Source organism: Gouania willdenowi, chromosome 24 (genome assembly GCF_900634775.1).
Source record: "Gouania willdenowi chromosome 24, fGouWil2.1, whole genome shotgun sequence".
Classification (NCBI taxonomy): domain Eukaryota; kingdom Metazoa; phylum Chordata; class Actinopteri; order Blenniiformes; family Gobiesocidae; genus Gouania; species Gouania willdenowi.
In genome coordinates this window covers 882,726-907,357 of record NC_041066.1, presented here as the reverse complement: position 1 = coordinate 907,357, position 24,632 = coordinate 882,726, and the positions used below count along the sequence as shown (strand labels likewise).

Genomic DNA, 24,632 nt, shown 5'->3' with positions numbered 1-24,632 from the left:
CTCCGTGTGTTTTCTCGCGCGCGCATCTTACACATAATCCGTCGCAGGTTGTTAAGAGAGACACAGAAGTACCATGAAAAATAAACGTTTTGCAACAACAACTCTCTAAACGGCTCTGTGTGAGTTCAGTATTTTCATCCCGGTGTAGTGCACGAACGTGCATCAGCCGTGTGTGTGTGTTTACATAGTTGCTAGCATCTTTCTTAGCACATAGAATAATATAAGTAAAAGTCACCCTTGCACAAAACAAACAATCATAGTGGAGCCGTGTTGTGGACCCATTATTATTATAATTACTTCAGCCACTGCTTGTCACAGAAAAACTTAACATTGACGCTAAAACATTTAGCAAATATATCTCGAGTCACTGTCAATCTTTACTTCATACAAAACTACAGTACGCCAGTTAATTCAACTATTCATCAGCATGCATGGCTATGCTGTACAGAGAAAGTTGGTCACACCAGTGCCACCACTGGAAAAGTTTGTGTAGAGCCCTGATGATAATATACAAAAAATAGTATTAGCGAAAATAGTAATAGTAATTATAGTAATGGTTATAATAATAATAATAATAATAATAATAATAATAATAATAATAATAATAATAAAAAATAATAATAATAATAGCAAGAACAAAGTAATATAATAAGAATCTAGTAACAATAATATGATAAAAAACAATAAAAAATATTAAATAATGATATGGTAATATGATAATATAGCAATGCTAATAATACAATGATAATAAAAAATATGATAATATAGCAATGCTAATAATACAATGACAATACCAGTAACTATAATATAAAATATTAATAATTAAAAAGGAGTTTGAAAATATAATGATCATTATAATAATGCCAATAACATTAATACAGTAGTACAATTATATAATAATAATAATAGCAATAACAAAATAGCAAAGAGAATCCAGTAACTGTAATACAATATTAAAAACAATAATAAACATAAAATAATAAGGTAATAGCAATATTAATAATAATACAATGAGAATACCAGTAACTATAAGATAAAAACAAAAATAATAATAATTTAATTATAACAATAACAATACAGTAATAGTACAATTAGATAGAGATATAATATTAATAGTGAAAGTAGTAATAGTAATGGTTATAAAAATAAAAGCAATAACATAAAATGAGAATCCAGTAACTATAATAAAATAATTAATATTAAAATAAAACAGCGTGTGCGATTTCCCCGGATTAATTCTATGGGATATGAACATGATAAATGTGTTTGTTGTTGTTGTTTTTAAACTCACTTTTATATTTTTTTGTTTGGTGTATTTTTCTGTAATGTATGTTTTTTGGAGTCAATATGTGTATTTGTGTATCTTTCTGTTTTAGTATATTTAAATAAATAAATACGTATGTGTTTGAGACGCTGATAACCAAACTCCATAGACATTGTAGCGTCAATGGTCTTGGTTTCATCAGGTTGCTGTGTAAGACTAGGTCACTGTACACAAAATAAATAAACTATCATGATGTCATTAAGCATACATACTGTACATTTATTGAATAAAACATACAGTGAAATGGGTTGACTGAACTTTTACATTTTTATGGGCTATAATTGGAGAAAAGCTTGGTTTGCATCTACCTCTGTGTATGATTTGAAAAGTAACTACTGTCTCTAAATAAACACAAACTATAGTATTGATATAACATTATTTGGCAGCGAAACAGTAAAAATAATAATAATAATTTCTTCAAAGCTACACTGGCTACTGGGAATTATTTTTGAAGAATTGAGACAAAGTAAAAAACAATGCAAAAGTTATAATTTGCTGTACTACAAACAGACAACTATCCACTGCATCAATTTATGAATAATTAAATAACAACTCAGATTTTTTTTTAACAGTTTGCAAAATAAAAAACCAAAAATGTGGTTTCATTAATATGCTAAAAAGAAAAACATGAACAACTACATATACAATATAAAACTAGACTCAAAGCAACTTATTTTTAAACGCCTCAAGCCATTCATTTTTTGAAAAAGTCTCTGTACCAGTTGTATGTCTCAATGTACCAGTTGTATACAATATGTGACAGTAGATGATGTGGAAAATGGGACTCGAGGCAATGGATGCAATCATATTTCAGAAGGGATTTGGTGTCTCATATTGTTTGTTGGGACGTGGGGACCTCTGCTGGTCATTTTGGATTATGTTTTTCAAACACGACAGGCCGGCTAAGCAATTTCATGTCTAAATTTAAAAAAAACACCAAAACTTGATCTTTATGTAGCTTTTGTAAGGCTTTTAATGATGTATCACTCTCTGTGATAGATCATGTGCCTGCTTTATATTCTCTCTCCCCGTATGCTTTTATTCTGACACCATCACTTCCGCATGTCGGCTGAAAAAAAGCCAGACCGTTTCAGAGTTCAGAACGGAAAAAAAAACAGCTGATTTTCTATTTTCAATTCTAAACGGGGAAAGGAGAATGGAAAAGGGAAACTGCTGTTTTTCAATGTTCAATTGTAAAAGGGAAAAGGAGAAAAGGACACGGGAAAATCGAAAAACAGGCCAATTTGGATTTGTTTTATGGTTTTTTGATTAAAACAGTAAAACGTTTTTTTTGTTTTTTGTTTGAAAAGGAGAGGAAGAAAAATGGTTATTTAATTTTGGTTTATAGATGAATTTGGGATTATCCAATGGTACCCAGACCCTCTCCGGTATAAAACTATCTTCTTCTCTCTCACTCGTGTTTACAGTCCGTGTCTACTTGGCTGTGTGCACACACACTGTATATATATTTATATTTATCCTTTATTCTCTATCTATCTTTTATTTATCCCTCATCCTTTATATTTATCATTATTATTATTATTATTGTTGCTGGGTTGTTCTTTATTTTTTTTTTTTGTTGTTTGTTTTGTGCACCAACTACCAAGACAAATTCCTTGCACTGTCCTTAAAACTGTACATGGCCATTAAAAACATTTCTGATTCTGATACATTATGTATTTAATTTATATGTAAAATGCATTAAAAAATGTGGGTAACACTTTATTTGAAGGGGTATACATAAGGCTGACATTACACCGTCATTATTATGACACTAGTGCAGTGTCCGTCGGAAGTATGTAATCATGTGGGAGCATAAGGGGTATATTTGCGGGTGCAATTTTCCTGGTTTAATTCTGTGGGTCATGTGCATGACTTCATCACTTTTATATTTTTTTGTATGGTGTATTTTTCTGTAACGTATGTTTTTTGGAGCCATGTGTATTTGTGTATCTTTCTGTTGTCATTTTGTGCATAAATGTTTGCTTTTTTTTTTATTTTTATTTTTTTTGTAATGTATGTTTTATTGGAGTCATGTGTATTTTTGTATAATTATTGTTTTTGTTGCTAGGAAGTATGCATTCATGTGGGAGCATCAGGGGTATATTTGCGGGTACAAAATGTGGGTGCAATTTTCTTGGTTTAATGTCATGATTGTGTTTTTTCTTTATCTTTCAGTTGTCTTTTTGTGCATTTTTTGTATAATTATTGTTTTTTGTTGCCATTGTAGAGTGATTCTGGAGTCATTTGGTGTATTTTTTGTCTAAATATTGTTTATTTTTTGTTTTGTTTTACTCGTTTAGTTTATTTTTATTATAAATACTGTGTGTGTCTCTCCATCCATCTCCTCCGTGTGTTATCTCTCGCGCGCGTCTTACACAAAATCCGTCGCAGGTTGTTAAGAGAGACATAGAAGTACCACGAAAAATAAACGTTTTGCAACACCAACTCTCTAAACGGCTCTGTGTGAGTTCAGTATTTTCATCCCGGTGTAGTGCACGAACGTGCTTCAGCCGTGTGTGTGTGTGTGTGTTTACATTGTAGCCGCTAGCATCTTTCTTAGCACATACAATAATATAAGAAAAACTCACCCTTGCGCAGAACAAACAATCATAGTGGAGCCGTGTTGTGGACCCATTATTATTATTATTACTTCAGCCACTGCTTGTTACAGAAAAACTTAACATTGACGCTAAAACATTTAGCAAATATATCTCGAGTCACTGTCAATCTTTACTTCATACAAAACTACTGTACGCCAGTTAATTCAACTATTCACCAGCATGCATGGCTATACTGTACAGAGAAAGTTGGTCACACCAGTGCCACCACTGGATAAGTTTGTGTAGAGCCCTGATGATAATATACAAAAAATAGTATTAGTGAAAATAGTAATAGTAATTATAGTAATGGTTATAATAATAATAATAATAATAATAATAATAATAATAATAATAATAATAATAATAATAACAAAGTAATATAATAAGAATCTAGTAACAATATGATAAAAAAACAATGAAAAATATTAAATGATGATATGGTCATATGATGATAATATAGCAATGCTAATAATACAATGATAATAAAAAAAATGATAATATAGCAATGCTAATAATAAAATGAGAATACCAGTAACTATAATATAAAATATTAATAATTAAAAAGAAGTTTAAAAATATAATGATCATTATAATAATGCCAATAACATTAATACAGTAGTACAATTATATAAAAATAATAATGGCAATAACAAAATAGCAAAGAGAATCCAGTAACTGTAATACAATAATAAACATAAAATAATAAGGTAATAGCAATATTAATAATAATACAATGAGAATACCAGTAACTATAAGATAAAATAAAAAAAGAATAATTTATGAATAACAATAACAATACAGTTATAGTACAATTAGATAGAGACATAATATTAATAGTGAAAGTAGTAATAGTAATGGTTATAAAAAATCATAGAAATAACATATAATGAGAATCCAGTAACTATAATAAAATAATAAATATTAAAATAAAACAGCGTGTGCAATTTCCCTGGTTTCATTCTATGGGATATGAACATGATAAATGTGTTTGTTGTTGTTTTTTGGTGTATTTTTCTGTAATGTATGTTTTTTGGAGTCAATATGTGTATTTGTGTATCTTTCTGTTTTAGTATATTTAAATAAATAAATACGTATGTGTTTGAGACGCTGATAACCAAACTCCAAAGACATTGTAGCGCCAATCAGAAAAACAACCAAACTGCACAAAACAAAATGTAAAGCTCCAAACTACATGAGTGAGTAAGTAAATTAAAGTATTATGTACAATTCGGGTGTATTTTTAAAAAAAACAAAAGTATTTTTTTACCTTCGAAGTGAGTGGTCAGAGCTTAGCTTCCATGCACGGTGTTATAGATTAAGTGGCGACCATTTTAACTGGCGACCGACTTCTGGTAGTGTGGCTCGTTAGATCATATACGTGTTTATTGTTTCATCATATTACACAGACTGTAGATTTTGTAAGAACACATAGGGATGAAGAAGTGCGAGACACGTAACTTCCTGTTTACAACAGCCGTGGTGAGTCCACTTTGCACCGAGAAGTCCGGTTTTCTACATGTAACGCGTCCGCACACAGAGCTTCAAACACAATCACATATTAACACTTTAAACAGTTGTACAACGTAAATAAAAGCTACCCGGCATCAACGCGGGCAGCTATGCACCCTGGTCCTTTTTGAACACATCTGCCATTGCTGTGCAAGCAAGCCACGCTACCGGAAGTCGGTCACCAGTTAAAATGGTCGCCACTTAAACTATAACACCGGCATGACACAGAATCCGCAGTGGAGTATTGAACGGGTTGAGGTCAATATCGACTCTAGTGAAACAGCGCGTTATTAAACAACAGTTATATGGTTTAAACAATGGGAAACGTGTCTGCAGAAGACTCACCAGTGGCTGATGGTTTCAAAGCATCTATTCAGAGAGCTCCCGTGTTTGAGAAGCTAAGAATAGCATGGCACAGGAGGAAGTGGAGTCTGCCGTGGCTCACACACACGAACATCAGTGACTAACATCAGGCCCAATAAGTGAGACATAAGAGCTTTGCTAGTTTATCATTACAAACACGGCTGCTCAGACGTTCCTCTCCGGTATAAAACTATCTTCTTCTCTCTCACTCGTGTTTACAGTCCGTGTCTGCTTGGCTGTGTGCACACGTGACTCTTGCTCGTGTGAGGAAATAGATAAAGATGGTGCGCTAGCGCCCCCTCACACCCTGAGGTCAAAAGTTGAATAGGTTTCATTTCGGGGCCATCCAGAAGTGAAATAAAATTAAAATAAACATTTTGAAATGACCAAATGACTCCAGAATAACAGATACACGCACTCGGGGTATTTGGAACCCGTCGAGCGAGTTTCAGGTCGAACTGGCACCGCGTCTGGGAGATATTTGCTCCATCCACACACACACATCAACCCACACACACAGACCTCCCTTGAATTAATAGATAGATAGATGTAGATTAAATTTGTGATAGTGAAAGCATAGAATACAGTTATTTAAGTTAGTTTTGTGTGTGGTGTTATTGATTTGAAAAATAATAATTACAACATTTCAAAAATACATTTTAATCAGTTTATTTTTTTGATCATGAATTATGAGACATTTCAGGGGACTCCATTTTAATTCCAGGTGACCCCACATGGGTTCACGACCCCAAGGTTAAAAAACGCTGCATTACATTATAGTGTGCAGGAGTAGGGGGTACATGGCCTCTTGTTAAATGTTTGAAGGGGTACGGACTGTGAAAAGTTTGGGAACCACTGCACTAGAATAATTGTTGACAGGAATTTAGTGAACAAAGCTGAGTGCTTTTTAACTGTAAATAATATATATGTAAACACTATTTAAACTATAAATGAATAATTACGTGTCTGGACACAAAACTTCCTCACAATATGTGTGTAATAAACACTGGTTATAGCTGTTCACCATTAGCATCATTAGCTCACATACACACTGTATAGCTCTGTACGTACAGTAGCACTGATTCTAGCATGTTAAGCAGTAAGTTAGACCATGTATAACTTCTCTGGTAATTACAGACATTTTCACATTTGATCGTCTTGTTTAGTTGGAAACGTGTGTAGAACTGAAATGGTTCCAATGCATAAACATGCTATTCTACTGTAACACAACACGGAAACAAGCATGAAATTATGGAACGCGCTTTGAGTGTCTATGAAAAGCACTAAATAAAATCTAATGCATTAATATTATTATTATTATTATCTACCAGTATCCATGAAGTTACACATAGTATTGTTGCTGATGAATTCAACCAGGACTCCAAGCTATGCTTTATGATGACTGTGTCCTCTAGAACTAAAGTATCCTCTTTACCTGTCCGTCACTAATGTGAAAGTTGTGCCTACTGCAAATTCTTAATATCTTTATATTTTAACTCGAAAAGTAAAAATCAATAAATGGCTGAACAACCAGCACTGTGGATGACGCCAAATATTATAGTTTTCTATATCGCGAAAACAGAAAACTCGATAAATCTTGAATCTCGATATATCACCCAGCCCTAATTCCTAAATTATAAAACAGCCTAAATTAAAACATACATGTGTATATGAAGCACATGTGTTTATTTAATATACTTACAGTTTATATATAAGTCAACACGTTGCATATTTACCGTTAATTTCACATTGCAAGTCTTTAAGTTCGACATTAACATTTTATTTTATGACATATTTTCTTTTCATTTCTCATGCTCACTCATGTGGTTCTCTGGTATTCACTAATGACTTATTATAAACACATTTGTTGCAGACTTTACATTCTTTAACACTTTTTTAAAGCAGTGTATATTTGTGGTGCTTGTAATTGGCTGATTTTTCATGGTGACTTCCGTGTTCCTTCCGCTGTGGTAGACGTTAAAATCTCAGTTATTAATCTAACAGAAGGTGTAACTGTGTCCCATCCTGCTGCTCTTTAGGAAGATAAACTCTCTGTCACATTTTACAACGTATTTACACCAGTTCTTTGTTTTTTTTTCACTCAGACCATTTCAGGAGGCAGTTCTCGTGAGGCTAGTGATGGCGTTCAGTTTAGTAAGAGATCTTTTAATTATTATTACATTAAAAAACGGGATATTTACGGGAAGATACTAATACAGGAAGATGGCGAGAAAGAGGGGTAAAATACGGGAGTTTCTGGGGTAAAACGGGATACTTGACAGGTATGGTCCCACTGTGCTCCTCAACTGGTTTTTTTTAATGAGTTTTAACTTGGAGAATGAGCTGGTCAACTTATAGACTCATTTCACTGTGGACAAACATGAGACACGTGACTGACGTGCACGCGCATACTCGGTGCAGAAATGATCTAATGTTAAAACCCAGTGTATTTACGCCTGTCTGTCACTGCGGACAAGCCAGCCTCCACTCTGAAATCCTCGGTCAACCTAGCCACCAGCCAATTTCCTGTGCCTGTTTATTGACGACAGTACATTAATGCAGTCCAAGGACGGACTTCAAAATAAAAGCACCGACCTATGAACACGCTACAAGTCTGACATGCTGCGACTTGGTTGAAAAGAAAACCTCTAACCACATCGTATCTTTGTGGAGTAGTTTGGACATGGCTGCGTTATTAATTAATTGAACATAAATAAATGAATTGATTATTTAGTTCATTCATTTGACCATCCCAATTCAGATCACATTGAAGCATTAGAAGATGGAGGCTATGACATTTTATCTGTGTGAATAAATAGTCCAACATAAAAATGAACACAATGGCTAAGATACTTCTAGCAAGTTCTGATGTGTAATTACTAAATAAAAGCCTGTCAAAGTTTCAAATATGAGACTTATTACATATGATTTTGAATTCATTTTTAAATAAAAATATCTGTTATTACAGTCTAATTCCACTTCAGGGTTGTAGTACAAGACCCCATAGTGTGACCCAATAAATTCCAAGATCTCTCTCTACCTGCACAGATGACATTGTCTCATTTTTCATTTTCATTTTATTATTTATTTCATTCATTAAAAAAAATGCAACAACAGCATTTACACGAATGAAAAGGAGCAGAAAGAAGTAAAAACTTATAATGTCTGCCCCCTATCAACACAAAATTATTTACAGTTCCAGTTCCTTTGAGCTGTCTCATGCAGCCGTCTTATTAATTACAAGACATCGAAACACAAAATACAAAATAAAGTCAATCAAAGACAAAATACAAAATAAAGTTGATCTGCTACTCTGCAGTGTTGTATTTCTGTAACATTGATAATTGAACATACTTTTTAAACACATAAATGGACATAGAAGTTTTAATTTTACAATCAAGACTGTTCCACAGGGCGATTCCTTTGATTGAGATACATCTTTCCTTTACAGCCGATTGAAACCTGGGTTTTGTAAAAACCTCAGTACCTTTTAGTTCATATCTACTTTTTCTCTTGGTGAATCTGTTTTGCAAATTGTTTGGTAAACTTTCCAGATGAGCTTTATAGATGGTTTTTAGAATATTATACTCTACTAGTTCATTAAATTTCAGTGTTTGTAGTTGTATGAATAAGGGATTAGTGTGGTTTCTGTATCCACTTCCACTGGTGACTAATCGCTCTTTTCTGTAAAAGAAAAATTGGATTGATGTATGTTTTGCAGGCACTTCCCCACACTTCAATGCAATAGCTCAGATGTGGGACAATCAATGAGTTATACAACAGAAACAATGCATTATTATTTAGAGAATCTTTGACTTTATGTAGTACAGCTATTATTTGGGAGAAATTTACTTTGACATTATCAATATGTGATTTCCATGTCAAGTCTTCGTCAATCATAATACCTAGAAACTTAAACTCATGTGCCCTTTCAATTCTAATCCGTTGATAAATAATGATGCTTCGGCATATTTCCTTTTACTACAAAAAATCATGAATTTAGTTTTGCTAATATTAAGGGACAATTTATTGGCATTGAACCACTTCATAATTTTCTGGAATTCATTCTCTACAATTTGTAGGACATCTTTTAGATGTTTTCCTGAATGTAATAAAGTGGTGTCATCCGCAAATAGAATACACCTAAGAAACTGAGACACAGACACAATGTCATTTACATATAGAAGAAAAAGTATAGATCCTAGGACCGATCCTTGTGGTACCCCGCAAGTTATGTTACAATTTTTATACTTTACGTTGTTAATTTGGACAAACTGACTTCTGTTTTTTAAGTAGCTGGTAACCCATTGGTGTGCCACACCTCTTATACCATATTTATGTAATTTATGCAACAATATCTTGTGGTCCAGCGTATCAAACGCTTTTTGAAGATCTACAAAGATGCTTACTAAATATTGCTTTTTTTCTATAGCATTGGCGATTTCTTCATTTAGTTCCATAATTGCTGTAGCCGTTGAGTGATTAGGACGAAACCCATATTGGCTATTACTTAAAAGCTTAAATTCATTTAGAAATTTATTCAGTCTAATCGCAAATAACTTCTCCAGAATTTTAGAGGACTGTGGAAGTAATGATATTGGTCTATAATTAGAAAATTCAGATTTATTTCCTTTTTTAAAGAGTGGAATAACTATTTTCATGTGGTCTGGAAATATCCCTGAAGTAAATGACAAATTACAGATATAAGTAAAAGGCTCAATAATTACATCTATAATTTGCTTTATCAATACCATATTCATATAAGTATAATCATTTGATTTTTTGTTGGCATACTTCTGGACAATTGTCAATATGTCACTCGCTTGTACACTTTCAAGAAAAATAAACATTAGTTAACATTATCTGGTACTGTTCCATCATTGATGTTTCCATCTGGAATTTGTTGTGACAAAGTAGGGCCAATATTTTCAAAATAATTATTGAATTCATTTACAATTTCAGTTTTATTGTAAATGTCAACATTATTCTTTGTTAGATAAATAGGAAATTTTGTTTTTATCTTGACTTTTTGCATGACAGTATTTATTACACTCCATGTGTCTTTTGTACTATTTTTAGTTTTGTCTAACAATTTAGTATAGTAATCTGTTTTTTGCCTTATGAGTCCAACTAATTTGTTCTTATATGTTTTATAGCTAACTTCATCATCTTTGGTTCTTGTTCTTAGAAACAGTCTATACAAATAGTTTTTTTTTCTTGCAGGCATTTTTCAGTCCATTTGACATCCATGGATTGTTAACAGCATTTTTCTTGGTATGAGCGCTCGTTTTGGACATTTTACAATTTTTATCATATAGATTAATTGGCGTTAAGGTGGCGGTTCCTCCATGAACCGCCACCTTAGCGTGGTGGAGGGGTTTGAGTACCCGAATGATCCTGGGAGCTATGTTGTCGGGGGCTTAATGTCCCTGGTAGGATCTCCCAAGGCAAACAGGTCCCAGGTGACGGGTCCGACTAAGAGCGGTTCAATAGCCATATATGTACATGAAACAACAAAGGCAGTTCACGTCGCCCGGATTGGCACTACCGGGGCCCCACCTTGGAGCCAGGCCGGGGTTGGGGCTCGAGTGTGAGCGCCTGGTGGCCGGGGCTTTGCCCACGGGCCCCGGCCGGGCAGAGCCCGAAAGGACGACGTGGGCCCGCCCTCCCGTAGGCCCACCACCCGCAGGAGGGATCATATGAGGCTGGTGCAATGTGGATCGGGCAGTCGTCCAGGGCGGGGGCCTTGGTGATCTGATCCCCGGCTACAGAAGCTAGTGTTATGGACGTGGAATGTCACCTCTCTGGCGGGGAAGGAGCCTGAGCTTGTGTGCGTGGTGGAGAAGTTCGGACTAGATATAGTCGGTCTCACCTCGACACATAACAAGGGCTCTGGAACCAGCCTTCTCGACAGGGGTTGGACTCTCTTCTACTCTGGAGTCGCCAATGGTGAGAGGCGCCGGGCCGGGGTGGCTATACTTGCCCCCCGACTTAGTGCCTTTACGTTGGAGTTTACCCCAGTAGATGAGAGGGTAGCCTCCCTCCGCCTTCGGGTGGGGGGATGGATCATGAGTGTTGTTTGTGCCTATGGGCCAAACAGCAGCTCGGAGTATCCACCCTTCTTGGATTCCTTAGAGGGAGTACTGGAGAGTGCTCCTTCTGGGGATTCCCTCGTTCTGCTGGGGGACTTCAATGCACACGTTGGCAGCGACAGTGAGACCTGGAGGGGCGTGATTGGGAGGAACGGCCCCCCTGATCGGAACCCGAGCGGTGTTTTGTTGTTGGACTTCTGTGCTCGTCACAGATTGTCCATAACAAACACCATGTTCAAGCATAAGGGTGTCCATATGTGCACTTGGCACCAGGACACCCTAGGCCGCAGTTTGATGATCGACTTCGTAGTCATGTCATCGGACTTGCGGCCGCATGTCTTGGACACTCGGGTAAAGAGAGGGGCGGAGCTGTCAACTGATCACCACCTGGTGGTGAGTTGGCTCTGATGGCGAGGGAGGATGCCGGTTAGACCTGGCAGACCCAAACGTATTGTGAGGGTCTGCTGGGAACGCCTGGCAGAGTCTCCCGTCAGAAGGAGCTTCAACTCCCACCTCTGGGAAACTTCAACCATGTCTCAGATGAGGCGGGGGACATTGAGTCCGAGTACGCCATGTTCCGTGCCTCTGTTGCTGAGGCGGCTGATCGGTGCTGTGGCCGCAAGGTAGTCGGTGCCTGTCGTGGCGGCAATACCCGAACCCGTTGGTGGACACCGGGGGTGAGGGATGCCGTCAAGCTGAAGAAAGAGTCCTACCGGGCCTTTTTGGCCTGTGGGACTCCGGAGGCAGCAGACAGGTACCGACGGGCCAAGCGGAGTCGCCGAGGCAAAAGCCCGGACATGGGAGGAGTTTGGTGAGGCCATGGAGAACAACTTCCGGACGGCTTCGAAGGGATTCTGGACCACCATCCGGCGTCTCAGAAGGGGGAAGCAGTGCACCGTCAACACTATGTATGGTGCGGATGGTGCGCTGCTGACCTCGACTCGAGACGTTGTGGATCGGTGGGGGGAATACTTTGAAGACCTCCTCAATCCCACCGACACGCCTTCCAATCAGGAAGCAAGGCCCAGGGACCTGAGATTGGGCTCTCCTATCTCTGGGGCTGAGGTTGCCGAGGTGGTTAAAAAGCTCCTCGGTGGCAGGGCTCCAGGGGTGGATTAGATCCGCCCAGAGTTCCTCAAGGCCCTGGATGTTGTGGGGCTGTCATGGCTGACATGACTCTGCAACATCGCGTGGACATCGGGGACAGTGCCTCTGGATTGGCAGACCAGGGTGGTGGTCCCCTTTTTTAAGAAGGGGGACCGGAGGGTGTGTTCCAATTATAGAGGGATCACACTCCTCAGCCTCCCCGGTAAGGTCTATTGAGGGGTACTGGAGAGGAGGGTCCGCCGGATAGTTGAACCTCGGATTCAGGAGGAGCAATGTGGTTTTTGTCCTGGCCGTGGAACTGTGGACCAGCTCTACACCCTCAGCAGGGTCCTTGAGGGGTCATGGGAATTTGCCCAACCAGTCCACATGTGTTTTGTGGACCTGGAAAAGGCATTTGACCGTGTCCCTTGGGGATTCCTGTGGGGGGTCCTCCGGGAGTATGGGGTATCGAACCTCCTGATAGGAGCTGTTCGTTCCCTGTATGACCGAAGTCAGAGTCTGGTCCGCATTGCCGGCAGTAAGTCGAAACCGTTTTCGGTGAGGGTTGGACTCCGCCAGGGCTGCCCTTTGTCACCGATTCTGTTCATAACTTTTATGGACAGAATTTCTAGGCGCAGTCAGGGCGTTGAGGGGGTCCGGTTCGGGAGCCTCAGTATTGCATCACTGCTTTTTGCAGATGATGTGGTCCTGTTGGCTCCAACATACCGTGACCTTCAACTCTCACTGGATCGGTTCGCAGCCGAGTGTGAAGCGGCCGGAATGAGAATCAGCACCTCCAAATCCGAGTCCATGGTTCTCGACCGGAAAAAGGTGGAGTGCCTTCTCTGGGTTGGAGATGAGGTTCTGCCCCAGGTGGAGGAGTTCAAGTACCTCGGGGTCTTGTTCACGAGTGAGGGAAGGATGGAGCGAGAGATCGACAGGCGGATTGGTGCGGCGTCTGCAGTGATGCGGAGTCTGCACCGGTCCATCATTGTAAAAAGGGAGCTGAGCCAAAAAGCGAAGCTCTCGATTTACAGGTCGGTCTACGTTCCAACCCTCACCTATGGTCATGAACTTTGGGTCCTGACCGAAAGAACAAGATCACGGGTACAAGCGGCCGAAATGAGTTTCCTCCGTAAGGTGGCTGGGCTCTCCCTTAGAGATAGGGTGAGAAGCTCAGTCATTCGGGAGGGGCTCAAAGTAGAGTCGCTGCTCCTCCGCATCGAGAAGAGCCAGATGAGGTGGCTCGGGCACCTAATTAGGATGACCCCTGAACGCCTCCCTAGTGAGGCGTTCAGGGGTCATCCTAATTAGGTGCCCGCCTCCCTAGTGAGGCGTTCAGGGCACGTCCCTCCGGAAGGAGTCCCCGGGGAAGACCCAGGACATACTGGAGAGACTATGTCTCTCGGCTGGCCTGGGAACGTCTCGGGTTCCCCCCGGAAGAGCTGGAGGAAGTGGCCGGGGAGAGGGAAGTCTGGGCCTCCCTACTGAGGATGCTGCCCCCGCGACCCGGAAACGGCTAAGCGGGAGAAAATGGTTGGATGGATGGATGGATTAATTAATGTTGTCATGAAAGCCTCATAGGCGGAATTAACATTATCTGTGTACACCCTATTCCAGTTCTGTTTCTTCAGATCTTCTCTGAAGGCCTCTATGTCTTACTTGATTTATCTCGAAAGAATGTTGTAATTTCATCTTGTACAATGTCATAACAGGTTTTCTCATAAATTATAAATATAGGGAGATGATCACTCACGTCTGTCATTAAGACACCACTAATTAATTTACCACGTACATTTGTAAATATATTGTCAATGATAGCTGCACTATGAGTGGTCACCCTTGTTGGTTTAGTTATCATTAGGTATAGGTCCGTACTTTTCATGTCATTCTTAAATTCATTTGATGCTGAAGGGTTTCCCAGATCTATATTGAAGTCACCACACAAAATTAATGATTTGTTATTAATTTTTTCAAACATCTCAAGGATTTTGTCTGTAAATAATTCAACACAAGGCCCTGGTGCTCTATACACACAACAGATCAACATATTTTTACCACTATCATTTGTTATTTCTACAGTAAGCATTTCCATCAAATTTTCCACAGCAACATGAACTAAGGGGTACTTGTAATGAGAAATAAAGGCTAGGGGGTACATGGGGGAATAAAGTTTGGGAAACAGTGTCATATACAAATTTCATGGTATATAATATCAGCCATTTTAATTAATTCTTAAAACTTTTCTAATCCTACCCACTTGTATTATCCATTTAATAGTGGAGTAAAAATGTATGCAATACAGTTTGATGTCATCATCAAGTATGGTTGCCATGGCTCCAAGATGAAAGAAAAAAAGAATCTATAATAGAACCAACTCCAGTAGCTTCTCTCATTGCTAGTGTTTCAGTTGGACAGTGTTTCTCTTTCATCTTGCCGTGGTCCAAGATGAAAGAAAAAAAGAATCTATAATAGAACCAACTCCAGTAGCTTCTCTCATTGCTAGTGTTTCAGTTGGACAGTGATTCTCTTTCATCTTGCCGTGGCTCCAAGATGAAAGAAAAAAAGAATCTATAATAGAACCAACTCCAGTAGCTTCTCTCATTGCTAGTGGTTCAGTTGGACAGTGTTTTTCTTAGTCATCTGAGCATCGAGAAGTTAAACAAGCAATTTTTGTGTATTTTGAAAGCTTAAATTTTGAAGACCTGAGTGAGAAATGGCAGCTGTAGGTAAGAGACTGTACAGACAAAAGAAGAGGATGAACTCTCACTGCTAAGATGAAAAAAAACTTTAGTAAATCACAATATTTACTTAAAAAATGTTACAAAATATTATTAGAAAAATGTTTTAATCTGGTTTAAGGGCCGATGGCGCACTACGGCAGCCTCGCTTCCATCAATATTCCCCAGGGCAGCTGTGGCCACAATAGTAGCTGACCACCACTTAGTGGGGAGTGAAAGAATAATGCCTTAATCCTGTAAAGCGCTTTGAGTGTCTATGATAAAGCGCTGTATAAAATCCAATGCATGAATATTACCATTATTAGAACAGTTTGAGAGTCTTTCAGAGCCAAAGGTGTGTGTACATATAATATGTATTTATTTACATTTATTATCAGAAATAAAGCAATGACAAAAAAACCTAAGCTGACGGGATAGAAACAAGGTGTTGATTGAAATGTAGATCACATCTTTATTTATTGAAAATATATATATATATCAAAAGGCAAAAAACTCCTGCAAAATAATAAGTTTTAAATTTTTAAAGTCCTGCATTCTTATATCATTTATTCAATAGTGGAGTAAAAGTACAAAAAAATGCAACCTAAGTATATTTACTTCATTTATCAACACTTAATTTATGTATTTACAATACAGGAAACAGTTTGATGTCATCATCAACGGAACAATAACGAAACCAACTCCAGCTTCTCTCATTGCTAGTGGTTCAATTAAATTTATTTAATCTGGTTTTAATATATTTAAAATATTATTTCTTGAAGAAAAAAAAACAGTTTGATTTTTTTTTGTAAATGATACTGTTTAGAACAGTTTGAGAGTCTTTCAGAGCCAAATGTAATAAATAAAATAAGAGTGTTTGACTTCAATGTTCACATAATGTATGTGATATAGCAGGAGGAGAATTTTTTTATTACTATTTAATACCTGTAAGTAAAGTAACATGATACATACTGTGAGTGTATTAACAGAAGATCAAGATGTCCTACACATGCAGTCAGTGCAGAGTCAAGACTTCACATGTGAAGTGGATTTACAGACTGTTTTTGGGGGGGGTTTAAACCCAAATTTCAAAATGACAGGACAGGACAAGATTTCCTTGTTTATGTGAGTTTTAGTGTTGAAATACTGAATACTAACCTTGTGTCCTTTCTATCCACTTTGACAGTGTCTCAACTATCAGTAGGGCAGGTTCTGTGCAGCAGCTCAACCGAATACACTATCATTGAGTTCATGGGAGAAGGTTCCTTTGGTAAAGTGGCCAAGTGCCAGAATAAATCCACCTGTGAAATAGTGGCAGTGAAAATCCTGAAGGACGAGGTTGTGCAAAACGTGCAGCATGAGGTGAGTGTTTGGATCTCTCCTATAGTTTTGGTGCCTCCAACAGGACTGTAACTATGAACTGTTTAGAGAATAGTGACAGAAAGATGATCTAATTCTCCTTTTTTCCCCTCCAGCTGTCTATGTTGAGTAGAATCAGCACACTGGATCCAGACCACTTTAACGTGGTCAAATTCTACGAGAAGTTTGAATACTTTGGCTGTACCTGCCTCGTCTTTGAGCTGCTTGCCATGGACTTATTACAGTTCATCAGGACTGAGCTGCATTTTTGTTCCATGTATGTGCACCAAATCCGCCCCATTGCAAAGCAGGTATGATCCTCTGTATAATTTGACTAAAATGGCGGCGGTGCCGTGCGTGTTGAAGTCTAGTTTGTGTGTGACACAATGTGGTGCGCGGAGCTGCATGGATGTTGCTGATGTTTTGACCGTTAAACTCTCGTGTCGCGTTGATGGAAGGAGCATCAGGCCAGAATCAGCTGATCAGATGCGTAGTTTACACAGTGATGGCACAATGTTCACATATGAGAGTGTGGTGACACAGCGCTACTCAGGACCTCAGACCTGCTTGATGCTCAGTAGATCATCTTCAAATGATGCTGATCGACTGATTGACAGACTGTGTTGCTGCATTAACTCAGATCAATGGCATCAACAGATCAATAGGACGGTTTCTGTCAAAATCTGCCTATTTTTCATGGACTGATCAGAGCAAAGTTACAGGACCTATCAGAGCAGCCACATTAAAATAGGGGAGAAAAAATCATCAGGTTTTAAAGTTGTTAAAGAGAATTAAAAAAACACTTTTTTATCTGTTTATTTAGTTTTCTACATTATTAAATGTTTGTGCAAAAGACAGAGAAGTCCATCTGCCTCCAATTTAACTTCCTCAAATGTCTGAATGAGAAAAATGCTCATTTAAATAGGGCGGTCTGCACCAGTTCTGCACGTGCACTAGTCATTGCTGCAATCTTAGTGAATTCCTCGCAACAGGTGAGGAAACTACGTCACCAAAGGATTTAGGGACGCAACTGATTTACCACCCTTTATTTCAGATCTTAGTGAATCCACCCCTGAGTGTTTACAAAGATGGTTTAAAGAAGATTTTACTTTTATTCTGAATTAAAAATGAATTAAAGCTCCCATGTAAATAATCCATGAAAAAGCTACTTAACCTCCCACTTTTCTGTAGCAAGACATACTTCCTACGTGCACTGCACTATTCTTTATAAAATAAAAGGTTTGTAAAAATGTACTATTCTTTCTTAAATAAAATATCACCAATGATTTAAATTCAAAATAAAATATATCAGACTGAAAACTCCGACATTCAATGCTGTTTTGGTGCGGTGCATTACGTTCAATCTGGTTGGTTGCATTTGATTGTTGTCTGGTTATTAAGTTTTTTTGTAGTTTTACAATCGAAAAATAGTAATTTACTCAATAACGGTTGGGTGTAGAAATCTAACAAATTACTGTACAAATGCCTATAATTCTTTTAAAATGTACTTAAGTATAAGTAAAATGACTGATGTAGAAATATACTTAAAAAAAGTAAAAGTACCCATAAAGGCAACTAAATTACAGTAACGTGATTACTTGTGATCCCTTACTTTCACCTCTGATTATAATCCTGTCTTTTCTCATTGTGTTCCTGCAGATGTTGGTTGCATTACAGGGACTCCAATCTCGTTGGATCATCCATAGTGACATCAAGCTTGACAATGTCATGCTGGCAAACCATGAGAAGACTCCATACAAAGTCAAGCTTATTGACTTTGGACTGGCTATTCCATCCTCTGCTGCCAGGTGTGGGATGCAGCTTCAGCCCATCGGCTCCAGGTATGAGGGTGTCAGCCTGAATGACTTCTGTGTGACTGAAATAAATACCTGAATATTGTACAGTACAGGTAATTAGGATTTATTGATTCCTGTTGTTTATTGTTGGGGAATCATCTAAAAATTAATTATGGTCATTAACAAACAAGTAAACAACATTTCATGACAAATGTATTCACATTTAATTTGACTAAGGTCCAACCAACACTTCAGTTTATATTAACAGAATGTTAACTTTTCTGCTCTCATTTTCACTACTCAATATATTTTCAATAAAAACTACATATTAGGTTCATCAGACTTTTCTGGTTGTTTTTTCAATGTAAAAACTACATAACATTGATATTAAAAATGAAGTGTAAACAAGATCTGTTCAGGATCAATGAGCAGTGGTTAAACCTGATACTTTTTATTTTACCTTAATGGTGAGCTCGAGGCTTTCTGCAGAGCTAATGCTAACGCTATGTTTCCTTGTATCGACACAACTGATTGATTACTTTTTAGAACAATTTTATATCAATTGATGTCATCCGGAAGGCCAACTTGCCGAGCACAAATCGATGTAGTTGGATCGTAGGAATATAAATCGATGAATTGATCTAATGGATGAATTGTTACATGTTTAGTCATTATAGTGTTGGCACTTAGTGCTAAGCAACAGATTTCTAAAGCGTATCTCATTCATTTTGCTTCACAGGGCCCCAGAGATTTGTCTTGGTCTACCATTCACAGAGGCCATTGACATGTGGGGGCTGGGCTGTATGCTGGCCGACCTGTACCTGGATCAGAGCCTCTTCCCTGTCAACTGTGAATATCTCATGGTAATTCACCTTTTTTTATACACCATCCCACCATCCATTTAGTGACCCACGTGCTCTTTCTCAGGCTGTTTTATACGCATGTATATAAAGTCTTGAAGAAATGCCCCTAATGTGTGTAATTGTGTGTTCTTTCTGCAGATGAAAGCCATGGTGGAGTTTCTTGGCATGCCGCCGGACTACCAGCTCTGTTGTGGCGTGTATACCAAGAAATTCTTCTGTCAGGAAGAGGATGAGTTTGGTTCAAGATGGAGGCTCCTGGTAAAAACATTATTTTTATTGTTGTTGAACCTTGACTGTTGTCTTAAACTCATCCTAAACCCTTGTCATTGTCGATGTGTTTCCTCAGACACCGGAAGAATATTCCGCTAATAATGACAAAAAAGCTGAAGAATGGCCTGCATGGCGCTGTCATTTCAAATCATGGGATGACCTGCTCTATGTAAGTGTTCTCTACAATATTTGAGTTCAAATACTTAGCAGCGGTCTCTTCTTTAAAATGTAACATACTTTATACATGCGTTTATAAGATGAAAATACTCACAGTTTATTTTTTGTTAACACTTATCATATGTTATGAGCTAGAGAGGTTTGAACTTGTGCGAGGACCTAACTCTTTTTTGTTTTAAATCCAGATCTTTAATGAAGAGGATGCTGAGGAGTTGGAGGACAGGAGGGCATTCATAGACTTCCTCAAGCAGGTACTGCATCAGGATGGGGGGAAGCGAATCTCTCCCACTGAGGCCCTTCAGCATCCATTCATAACAATGTCCCACCTGAGCCAGGATCCAGGCAGCAGTGACTAGTGAGTAACTGCACTGAGGAGACAATCATGCACATGGAGATCAGCTTGTTGTTTAATTGACTTTTTTTAAATTAATCTTTGTTTTTTAATTTTTCCTCTAGTCTAACCGAGGCACAGAGTCTCATGTCAATGAAGCGTACCAATGAGGACATTGATGAGGAACATAAGGTTCAGCTGTCTCCTAGCCAGGTTCTTCTTGCAAATAGCTGGGAATCTGATGAGGTGCATGGACGTGAGCCATTTGATCAGATCCTGACTCCTGCATCCAGCCAAATCGAACCACTTTCTGATGTGAATAATGACAATGGAAGTGTTAAGGAGCCAAGTCTCGATTGGGGAGAAGAATTCAATCATAATTCATCAGTGGATGATTCAGGAATCTTCACCCTTCCTCATTGTGGTGATGAAAATCTTGAATCATTTTCCTCAGTGAATGGACCTGTGGTGGAAGACGTCCCCATCCCCGCCCCCAAGAGATTTAGGAATGTTCGGAAGTTCTTTTCCAGAATTCGTAAAACGTTTTTTGGATGCTTCTGTTGCTCCGTGCAGGAGTAATTCCATGTATTCCATCAATTCTATTCTATCTATACACCCTCCCGTACACTCAGGTCCTCTGTTCTCTCCATTCGTCTTGTTCTCCTATCCAATCCAACCAGGGACAACTGTCATTCAGTCACTCTGTTTATCTGTCTGTGTATGTGTAAATAAACACACTATATTATCTGTTTTGTTAATGTTTTTGTAGTTTTGACTCCTTTTTCCAAAATATTTTGAAGCTTTTCGTGGAAGTCCCTGATATTGTAGTGTTCTAAAAGTTCTGCAGAGCTGCTGAATGTCCTGGATCAGAATGAAAAGAAACTGTGTTTATTTTTCATAAGTCAGTAGTGATGATGGCATTGCCCAATACCATGTCAGCACCTAAAACTAATACCAAACTCCTACTTGGCAGCATGATCTCAGTTTCCTCCTATGGTCATAAAAAATAATAATAAAAGTCATGCCACTGATACAATAATAGATAATATATTTGTATATATACTTAGAATTGGGGAAACATTTGTGATGACAGATAATATGACAAAAATAATATTAATTTATTAATAGTGTAGGGAACCAAACCACATCAAGCCTAAAGACCATTTCTAACAGGAATTAACCAAGGAGCCTGTTTTTTTATCACAAACTGTTTACAACATAACTGCCCCAGCAACTTTGAGGTGCATAGCTAACCCCACTATGCGGCCTTTTGAACCCAATAACGCAGTTGAAAAGGCTGGCCCAACACTTTGAAATGTTCAGTACAAACTTTTTTTACAACTCCACACGGAGGAAGAACATCCGTTTTCTCCCTCCTTTACAAACAGATATTTTTGGGATGCTGTAAGATCATAGCACTGTCCCACTGACCCCTGACCCCCTGTGTTGAGCTGTCACACAAGGACACTTTGCAGGCCCCTTCTCTGAGATGTGTCCACAGTGAAAAAGGGAGAACAAAGAAATTGCATTATGTTTGAAAAGTCACAAATGAAAACATTATTGGAATGGTTTCTGGAAAAATTGCAAATATTGTCTGTCCTATTCCACTCTTTTCAGATAATTTTATACCCACAGATTATTATAAATGTTTCATCATTTAAAAAGTACTTAAGAGATACTGTGGTCTGCCAAGTGGAACTTAACTGGAACAATAAACTAATTGTGGTGAGACAGGTTAGTGTTATTCTACTGATGATGTGGTGTTGCAGTAGCAGTGGTGGGCCGTCAGGGCCAGCAATGCCTTCTCTGCTGGCCTAAACATAATCAGAAAATAAATTTCATTTTAACATATTTTTTTAATAAATATGTATTAAATTATTCCTCATAGTCTTTTCTCTTCATTTCATAGCCTTCCTCTTGGTTGCGCTACTTCCAGGATTGTATATTTATCTTATAGCTTTCATCCAATCATATTTGAGCTATCACGTGTTGCCAGGCTCCACGAAATCTTCTCGAGGCCTTCAGAATTAAAAGTGGGGGCACCTGTACACTTAAATGAACTGAAACAGACAGATTGTGATAACCAATCAGATTTTGAGTTGGCGACATCAGGGCCAGCTAGCAGGTATCACGTTGAACGTGACACGTTCTGACGTTCACGTCTTCTGATTGGATACGCACTAGTGAGAGGCAGCGCTATGCAAAGTAGAGTGACGTTAACCAAATGGAAGCTGGTGTCCCGTTAGGTCGTCCAAACCCCCGCGCTAGCTAACCTATCCCAGCCGGGAAAAGAGTTTGTGCGCCACTTTCAAAGCAGCAGCTACGAGCAGTATCCCTGGCTCACAGGTTCAGAGAGACTCGGCTTTCAGCACTAGCCTCCATGTTGATAGAAAAGGACTTATTGGTGGAACTGAGACAGACAGATAAACTGTACAACAGTCATTGAAGTCTTCTTGAGGAAAGAAAGGAGGATGGATTTTGTGTTCAAATAAGCGGGGATAGTCGTTTTGGTGAGTACAAAGCTTTTCTTTCTTCTTTTTTTTTTCTCTATTTTTGTGATTTTATTTCGCAAGCCCTGTCTTGACGGTCTGGCGGGGCGGTCTGCGCCGTGCCGTACCGGGCGCAGCCTGCGCTTTGCCGTCGAGACAGAGCCCATAATGTGCCGGTACCTGGCGCACCTGTGACTTCAGTAAAGGGACTGAATTGTTTCGCTTTCCGACAGTGGTGAAATGGTGTAGCCTACTCCTTGAACGTTTGATGGGTGGACACTAGCCACCATATCCACCACCACCACCTTTAAGCTCTGCACCCGAGTGTAAAGTGAGACAGTAGCAGTGAGAAGCTGCTGGAGAGACATTCTGAAAAGATAATATAGAATAAGTTACCATCATATTTTTGACAAAAACAGAGACATATTTCAATTTTAATACATGGATAAAATCAGGGGGACAGCTGCAGAGAAATAGCTTTGAACCAGTGACTTGTAATGATGTCCATGACTGGTGAGGAAATGACTTCTCTGGAGTGGGATCTACACATTAATGGACCAAAATAGAAGCTTATTTATTGTTTTTTGATCCTAATTGAAATATTTCATTGGAAGGTTTTAAAGTCTTAAAAATTACAATTTAATAAATTAATACTGTTCAACAATATACATAAGAACATTTATTATGAAGTGAAATATTTAAAATCAAATAATAATACATTAATGGACCAAAATAGAAGCTTATTATTGTTTTTGATCCTAATTGAAATATTTCATTGGAAGGTTTTAAAGTCTTAAAAATTACAATTTAATAAATTAATACTGTTCAACAATATACATAAGAACATTTATTATGAAGTGAAATATTTAAAATCAAATATACAGTAGAAGAGTGATTATTGCTGCATGCGTCAACATTGCAGGCATCAGAACCACAATGTACACCAGACGCCAGACATCAAACTATTATCAGATGCACAGAAAGACCAGCACCAGTGCACAGTGGTTGTCCTTGTAAAATGGCTGAATAAGACACAATGAATGAGTGCCATCCTGAGCACAAAGCTCTCACCTTCAGGGAGAACTTATCTCCTGTCCACACCCTGTTGTATTATTCTACTGGATTAACACATAATGTAGCTAAATTAGGCGTGCAGTATAGATCTAGAACAGTGGTCTCCAACCTTTTCAAGCAGCAAATCCCTGACCTCCACCTTGGTGACGCCAACGAACAGTAAAAAAAAAAAAAAAGATTTTACTTCCACTTTACATTAAATGCTTTGGTCCAACATTAAAAAATTATGAACCCAAAATGCTATCTGTAACTAACATATTAAACGTATTGGTCAATTTAATGAGCCTGTTACGCTGAAAAAGGACTGGATCGACAGAAACATTAATCAGCCATAATGTATTTGTGTTTTATTTATTTATTTTGCAATTATTATGAATTCCCTATGTTTCATTTGTGTGTTCAGGTGGATTTGTTCAGGCATCTAAACGGGCAGCTATTGTTTTTTGTACCGTTGTATTCTGGATCGACAGAAAAAGAGAGAAAAAGTGCGCTAGCAAAAGTGAACATTAATCAGCCATAATGTATTTGTGTGATTTTTTTTATTCTTTTTTTGCAAGTATTATAAATTTCCTGTTT

The 24,632-nt window shown here is 38.2% G+C and overlaps 1 protein-coding gene across 1 annotated transcript; it reads left to right on the top strand.

The window, feature by feature from the left end:
* Positions 1–17,054: 17,054 nt before the first annotated feature.
* LOC114458035 (homeodomain-interacting protein kinase 2-like) lies at positions 17,055–21,072 on the top strand. Its single transcript, XM_028440278.1, has 8 exons — positions 17,055–17,059; positions 17,190–17,367; positions 18,716–18,897; positions 19,592–19,715; positions 19,854–19,973; positions 20,062–20,154; positions 20,348–20,517; positions 20,619–21,072. The coding sequence occupies exons 1-8, from the start codon at positions 17,055–17,057 to the stop codon at positions 21,070–21,072; spliced, it is 1,326 nt and encodes a 441-aa protein (XP_028296079.1).
* The last annotated feature ends 3,560 nt before the right edge of the window (positions 21,073–24,632 follow it).